The following is an 8,306-nucleotide window of genomic DNA, read 5'->3' as shown; positions in this document are numbered from 1 at the left end:
TTTGTTGTTGCAAGTTTTACGTGGCTGCTACGGGCTTAGCAAGAACCGTTCTTACCTACGCATCAAAAACCACAACGATAGTTTGTCAAGTTGGTGCTATTTTAACCTTCGCAAGGACCGAGCGTAGCCACACTCGGTTCGACTAAAGTGAGAGAGACAGACACCCGCCAGTCACCTTTAACCAACGAGTGCTCGCAACGGTGAAACCAGTCTCGCGTAAGCGTACGCGTAATGTCGGTCCAGGCCGCTTCATCTCACAATACCGCTGAACCAAAGTATGACATGCTGGTAAGAGTATGACTTATATCGCCCACAACTCACTTGTGTTCTACTCGTGCATAGCATCAACGCATAAAACCAGGCTCGGATGCCACTGTTGGGGAACGTAGTAATTTCAAAAAATTTCCTACGCACACGCAAGATCATGGTGATGCATAGCAACGAGAGGGGAGAGTGTTGTCCACGTACCCTCGTAGACCGAAAGCGGAAGCGTTATCACAACGCGGTTGATGTAGTCGTACGTCTTCACGATCCGACCGATCAAGTACCGAACGTACGGCACCTCCGAGTTCTACACACGTTCAGCTCGATGACGTCCCTCGAACTCCGATCCAGCCGAGTGTTGAGGGAGAGTTTCGTCAGCACGACGGCGTGATGACGATGATGATGTTCCACCGACGCAGGGCTTCGCCTAAGCTCCGCAACGGTATTATCGAGGTGTAATATGGTGGAGGGGGGCACCGCACACGGCTAAGAGATCTCAAGGATCAATTGTTGTGTTTCTGGGGTGCCCCCTGCCCCCGTATATAAAGGAGCAAGGGAGGAGGAGGCCGGCCCTAGGAGGGGGCGCACCAAGTGTGGAGTCCTACGGGTTCGAGAACTATGTAGACATGACCGAGACACGTCTCCGGTCAATAACCAATAGCGGGACCTGGATGCCCATATTGGCTCCCACATATTCTACGAAGATCTTTATCGGTCAGACCGCATAACAACATACGTTGTTCCCTTTGTCATCGGTATGTTACTTGCCCGAGATTCGATCGTCGGTATCCCGATACCTATTTCAATCTCGTTACCGGCAAGTCTCTTTACTCGTTCTGTAACACATCATCCCGCAACTAACTTATTAGTCACAATGCTTGCAAGGCTTATAGTGATGTGCATTACCGAGTGGGCCCAGAGATACCTCTCCGACAATCGGAGTGACAAATCCTATCTCGAAATACGCCAACCCAACAAGTACCTTTGGAGACACCTGTAGAGCACCTTTATAATCACCCATTTACGTTGTGACGTTTGGTAGCACACAAAGTGTTCCTCCGGTAAATGGGAGTTGCATAATCTCATAGTCATAGGAACATGTATAAGTCATGAAGAAAGCAATAGCAACATACTAAACGATCGGGTGCTAAGCTAACGGAATGGGTCAAGTCAATCACGTCATTCTCCTAATGAGGTGATCCCGTTAATCAAATGACAACTCATGTCTATGGCTAGGAAACATAACCATCTTTGATTAACGAGCTAGTCAAGTAGAGGCATACTAGTGACACTCTGTTTGTCTATGTATTCACACATGTATTATGTTTCCGGTTAATACAATTGTAGCATGAATAATAAACATTTATCATGATATAAGGAAATAAATAATAACTTTATTATTGCCTCTAGGGCATATTTCCTTCACTCCTGCCATCCATTGACTCTCCCACACATATTGCGTTTGATGTAACTGAATGCCCGCCTCCTCGAACGGCCAACATGAACCGGGAGGCCGAGGTATTTCTCATTCCGATCCTCACTCTGTATTCCAAGGGTGCCCTTAACCAATACCCTCTCAGCGTCATTCGTGTTCGGGCTGAACATGATGGCGGACTTCTCCGTATTGATGCACTGCCCAGAGCAGTCCTCATACAATTGTAGAACATCATGGAGAGCCGCAACTTCCCGCTGTTCCGCTTTGATTAACAGCATGGAGTCGTCCGCAAAAAAGAGATGTGAGACGCACGGCGCCCTTGGGCAGATTTTGACTCCATGCAATGCGCCCCTCCGTTCCGCATCCATCAGCGCTGCTGACAGCCCTTCAGCACAAATCACGAACAGATAGGGGGACGCCGGGTCACCTTGTCGAAGGCCCTGCAATGGACTGAACTGTTGAGTAAGTGCACCATTTACTTTGATCTGGTATCGCACTGCCCTCACACATTTCATTACCAGGTTAACCCATCTTCTGCTGAAGCCTAGCTTGCTCATCATGGCCTCTAAGAAGCACCATTCTACCCTGTCATAGGCTTTGCTCATGTCTGCTTTGACCGCCGCATATCCAACTTTTCCGGTTCTCTTATTCATCAGGTAGTGGGATAGCTCATAGGCTATAAGAACATTATCCGTGATGAGTCTTCCCGGCACAAACGCGCTTTGGTTCTCTGAAATGATGTCAGGGAGAATTATCTTAAGTCGGTTCGCAATGACTTTTGACACCAATTTATATACCACATTGCAGAGACTAATGGCCGTAGATCCTTAATTCTTCTCGGGTTTTTGACTTTTGGTATGAGCACGACCATTGTATCATTCCATCCTTTCAGGATTTCTCCTCCATTCAGTACAGCTAGCACTTCTTCCACTACCTTGCCCCCCATAAAATGCCAATGCCGCTTAAAAACAACTGCCGGCATCCCATCAGGCCCCGGCGCCTTGAGGTCACCGATATGGTCCAGCGCCGCCTTGACTTCTTCCCGAGTAAACGCTGCATCAAGAATTGCATGCATGTCATGAGTCACCCGCGACTGGACCTTGTCAATTAGTTCGGGCAATCGGTGGGGGTTGGAGGACGCAAACAGTTCCTGAAAAAATGAACACACGTAATTAGCTAAGTCCTCTCCCTCCTCTACTACAGCACCATCCTCCCTTCTGATCTCCTTGAGCCTATTTGTTCTCTTCCTTGCCGACGCGACAGATTGCAAATATTTGATATTGCGATTGCCCCCCTTCAACCACCACATATGAGCTCTCTGCTTCAACTTCGTGTGCTTCTTCTCCTTTAGACCATGAACTAGTGCACGGAGTCTTGCTTCTTCCTTGATTTTTCCTTCCGACACCGGCTCCTTCATACACCTCTCCAGCTCCCTGCGTGCCGTCTTAATCCTCCCCTCCAGCTCTCCCACCACCTCTCTACTCCACGTGCCCATCTGCGTCGCCACCATTTTTAAGGCTTGGGTGACATTACTAGTAGTAGTTTCCTGGTTAGAAAAACTTGATTATAAAGGGGGCTGCTACAAATAAGCCGGATGATTTCTTAGAGAAATCATCCGCCTGTTTAGCCGTTCGATCGGTGCACTGGTGGCCGTTGAATTACACGACGCCACGGTAGCAGCGAGTCAACGCAGCACCATTGCAGACTCGCAGTCCCAGCGCAGCTCCAACGCAGCACCACGGATGGCTTCCGGCGAGCTCCATTGCGGCCCCAGCGGAGCTCTGACGCAGCACCGACGCGCCGGCGAAGCTCCATTGCAACTCCGGCCAAGCTCCAATGCAGCCCCGGCGGAGCTCCAACGCAGCTCTGACGGCTCCGGCGAAGCTCCATTGCAACCCTGCCTGAGCTCCACCGCAGCGCGGACGGCTCCGGCGAAACTCCATTGCAACTCCGGCGGAACTCCATTGCAGCCCGCGCGTGGTCCAAGGTAGCGCCGACGGCTCCGGCGAAGCTCCATTGCAACTCCGGCGGAGCTCCATTGCAACTCCGGCGGAGCTCCATTGCAGCCCGGCATGGTCCAAGGCAGCGCCGACGGCTCCGGCGAAGCTCCATTGCAACTCCGGTCGAGCTCCATTGCAGCCCTGCCGGAGCTCCACTGCAGCGCCGACGGCTCCGGCGAAGCTCCATTGCAGCCCGGCGTGGTCCAAGGCAGCGCCGACGGCTCCGGCTCCATGGGTCACATGTCGCTTGCTGTACTGCAGCTCCCCGCCGATTCGCGTTGCAGCGTCACTGGTCGACGGCGAGATCGTGGGGTCGCAGCTCTGCTGTGGTTGGACTGGTCGCGCCTAGAAAAAAGAGAAGAAGCAGGTGGAGCGGTGGTGGCAGCTGGTGGTGCCTGCAGCAGCAGGTTGGGTTGGCTCATGCAGCGGTGGCTGCCGCGACGACGGGCCAATGGCCGATGGCGGCTTGCTTATCCTGCGTCCGGAGAAAGAGATGGGGATTTGCTTCTGCAGAGGTAGGAGATGAGGAAGCCGAGGGGCACGCGGAGAGGATAAGGTTGCCAGGTCCACGCCACGCGGGACACACGTCGCTAGGACGAGGCGACTTACGCGTTGCTGTTATCAGCCGGATGAAAATAAACGATTTCCGATTAGAAATAGTGGCTTGGTTATAACACTGCACATTACTAGTAGTAGTTTCCTTTACATAAACTTGAAAAGAAAAAACGACCGAGTTTTTCCTATTGAGAATTAAAAAAAAAACACCAAACCCTCGTCCTGAAACCTTGTCCCCCCTCGTCCAAACCCTCGTCCTGAACCTTGTTCCCCCATCTGGCCGCCGCCGCCGCGCCTGTCGGCTCGTGTTCCGTCGCGCCACTGCTCCCCAGCTCACCCTCGGCGGCACCACCATCTCTCGCATCGCCGCCGGCCTTAATCGAGATTTCCAACCCGCGCTGACCCCCGTCGAGGTGCACATCAGAGACGCACACGGCGCGGGCGACGGTCGCGGTCGAGATCGCTGGCTACAGCCGTGTCAAGGGCCTCGGTAGAGGCGAATGTCTCCATTCTCCGGTATTCTCCATCGGCGGCTACGAATGGTGCATCGGCTACTACCCCGACGGCTACGACGAGGCGAACGAAGGTTACGTATCTGTCTTCCTCGAGCTCTTGACCAAGAACGCCGAGGCGAGGGCGCTCCACAAGTGGATGCTTGTGAATCGGGTTAGTGGGCGGTCGATTGTGGTGCACTCCAGCAAAGCGCCACGAGCTTTCGACCATGAATTTCCAGCTTGGGGCGTAGGGAAGTTCATGAAGACGACCGCTGAAGTAGAGTCGGTGTACGTGCGGAACGATTGTCTCGTGATTGAGTGCGAACTCAGTGTTATCAAGGAAACACTCGATATCCATGTGCCACCCTCTGACCTTTTGGATAATCTTGCAACCTTGCTAGAGGGGAAGATAGGAGCAGACGTGACTTTCAAGGTTCAAGGGGAGGTCTTTTCCGCTCATAAAAATTTGCTTGCGATGCGATCGGCGGTCTTCAACGCGGAGTTCTATGGTCCGATGGCGGACAAAGGTGTACAGGACATAATTATTGATGACATGCAGCCTGCTGTTTTCAAGGCATTTCTTCACTTCATCTATACTGATTCGATGCCTTCCACTACTGGAATCTGCTACTTTGCCATCTGCCAGCTCTTTGCCGTCTGCTAGCTGATGGCAAAGAGGCTCTTTGCCGTCTGCCTTGGGATAGCGGACGGCAAAGAGCTGGCAGATGGCAAAGAGACTGTTTGCCATCAGCTGGCTCTTTGCCGTCTGCTGGCTGACGACAAAGAGGGAAAAGGCAGACGGCAAAGAGCCTAGTGGGCCCCATGGGGCACGGCGTGGCTAGGTCAACTTCTTTGCCGTCTGCCAGCGGACGGCAAAGAGGTTAACTTTTTTGCCGTCTGCTAGCGGACGGCAATGTCCAACCTTTGCCGTCTGCTAGCGGACGGCAAAGATCAAATAGCAGACGGCAAAGCCGGGGCGGACGGCAAAGAAGAAGCACAACACCTGGATCGATCATGCGGATCGATGACATGGCATCCCCACCCACACCCCATCGGACGCACACCCACGCACGCACCCACGATGCACACCCACGCACGCACCCACCACGTCCCACCTCACCCTACCACGTCTCTCTCTCTCTGTCCCTTATCCCCACCTCACCCCACCCCACCACATCTCTCTCTCATCTCTCTCCCTGCTCTCGATCCACTTCCCCCGCAAGCGCTCGCCACCACCTCGCCGGCAGTCCCCGGCCTCGCTGGCCGCCATCGCGGGCGCCGGCCATGGCCCGGCCCCGGCCTCGCTGGCCGCCATCGCGCCCGCCGGCCATGGCCCGGCCCTGTCGCCCCCGGCTGATTCCTCTGCGCCCCGTCGCCTCTCACCCCCGTCGGCCTCCTCGCCCCGTCGCCTTTCGCCCGGGTGACCTCCGCGCCCCGTCGCCTGTCGCCACCGGCGGCCTCCGCGCCCCGTCGCCTATCGCCCCCGCAGGCCTCGGCCCCGGCCCCCCCAGGCCTCTGTCGTCCCCATCCCCCCAGGCCTCTATCGGCCCCGGCGCCGTCACCCTCCCTCGACGCCGCACCATATTCTGCCTCAAGGAGCAGCGGTAGGTCCTCGGGCGTCCATGGTGGCGGTGGATACTGTGGTTTTTGTGCTGACTTTGTGTAGATGGATAATGTGGTGTTCATGTAAATAGAGTAATTTTGTGTAGATGGAGCAGATGCAAATCTATTCTGTGTAAATAGACTAATTTGGTATTGTGAAATTTGTTCATTCGTCGTCGATTGTTGGAACAAAGCGTAGATGGATACTGTGGTGCACTTGGGCTGCTGGTTCACTATATTTTAATAAACAAAATCCTTTGATGTCTCTGATTGTAATAAATGTGTAGATGGACATTTTTGCTGTCTGTTATTAGTCGGCAGACGGCAAAACATTAGTTTGGCGGACGGCAAAGCCTCCGTTAGCACCTACCGTGGCTAACACCCACTATTTGCCATCCATTTTCTTTGCCGTCCGCCACTGACGGCAAAGGCCTCTTTGCCGTCCGGTGCAAAAAGCAGACGGCAAAGAAGGTGTTTACCGTAGCCTACTTTGCCGGAGCCTTTTGCCGTCCGCCGTTCATGTCTTTGCCGTCCGCCATGGCAGACGGCAAAATAGCTGATTCCTGTAGTGTTCCATGGACGATCTTGAGGATGATGACAAAAGAGAAATGGTCAAGCACTTGCTCGTGGCTGCAGATAAGTATGCAATGGAAAGGATGAAGAGGATATGTGAAGGGATGCTATGCAAGAGTCTTGATGTTGAGACTGTGGCGACAATATTAGCTCTAGCTGACCAGTACCATTGCAGCAACCTCAAAGATGCTTGCATTGAATTTATGCTCTCTTCGAATAGAATGGATGATGTGATCGCAAGCCAAGGCTATGCACACCTCAAAAGATCTTGTCCTGTTCTCATTGTAGATGTGTTTGAGAGAATAGTCAGGTCCCGCAAAACTTAGTACGCCAAACTCGTATGAGCTACTGCTATCCTTCAGTTTTGAAAGATCTTTGGAGACGAATGCCTTATGTTGGGTCAGAGAAGGCAATTAAGTCTTGCTAAATTTAGCATGCCCAGCCTGGGTTAGTTTCTATCTAGTTACTTTTGATACATAGCGACCTGAGCTGAGGTTGCTATGTCTTTCAGTTTTCGGAGATCGTTTGCAGGAAGCAGTTGGTTCTATAAAATGTTTGTCTCCAATGTATTGGTTATCCCGTCTGATATAAGTATGTATGAATCTGTGGTAACTCACTAGGTGCCTTTTTATGTTATTACTTTAATTGCTGGCTTATGTGGAGAGTGATAGACTTTAAGTTATTGGCTTTGAAATAATCTGGCTGATGTGAAGAATGATAAAACTTTGAGTTCTTGGCTATCACCTTTGTTATAATCTGGCTTATGTGAAGAATGATAAAAGTTTTCTTGGGTATCACTTTTGAGATAATCTGTTTTACCTGTATGAAATACTTATATGTGAACACTAGCTGCTATATTTTAATTAGAGACAATTACAAATGGTTTCTTGACATGGTTGGCTGACCCAACAAAGATGGAATTAACATCAAATTTCCGTTCCACTCTGAACGGCACTGTATGTGAAATCTGTACAGGTAAATTCTTATATGCAATTGCTTCGTGTTCATAAATTTTGATCATAGAGGGTATTATGTGAAGAGAAATGTTGAGTGAATCTTTTTCTAAATTGAATATATTGAGTGAATCTTTTCCTGAATTGAATACATAGTGTGAATCAGATCGAAGCAGCAACTTTCGTTCCCTTGAAACTGGCAGTGCAATATGCTAATGTCAGTGATGCAACCTTCTGGGGCAAATCACGGTTGCATGTCTCAGTTGTTTTTCTGGGGTAGGATGTTGGCCTAAAAGTGTACTCCCTCGTGATCTAAAACGTCTTATATTAGTTGACAGAGGAATACTATTCTAAGGTAACCATGTGTGCCATTACATTGTCGGTGATTCAATGCAAATTGGGAAAGTTTTGCTGTTGACACAGTTTCTCC

General features: G+C 51.3%; 1 protein-coding gene across 1 annotated transcript; it reads left to right on the top strand.

Moving 5' to 3' along the window:
• The first annotated feature begins 3,771 nt into the window (after positions 1-3,771).
• Positions 3,772-7,666, top strand: LOC109765864 (BTB/POZ and MATH domain-containing protein 2-like). The gene is made up of 3 exons (XM_020324632.2): positions 3,772-4,106; positions 4,656-5,357; positions 6,922-7,666. Exons 1-3 carry the CDS (start codon positions 3,772-3,774, stop codon positions 7,247-7,249), a joined length of 1,365 nt encoding a protein of 454 aa, XP_020180221.1. The 3' UTR covers positions 7,250-7,666.
• Positions 7,667-8,306: the final 640 nt, after the last annotated feature.

The sequence above is a fragment of the Aegilops tauschii genome, chromosome 5, assembly GCF_002575655.3.
Source record: "Aegilops tauschii subsp. strangulata cultivar AL8/78 chromosome 5, Aet v6.0, whole genome shotgun sequence".
Classification (NCBI taxonomy): Eukaryota; Viridiplantae; Streptophyta; class Magnoliopsida; order Poales; family Poaceae; genus Aegilops; species Aegilops tauschii.
The sequence above is the reverse complement of the archived record's forward strand: the minus strand, read 5'-3'. Positions and strand labels throughout refer to the sequence as shown.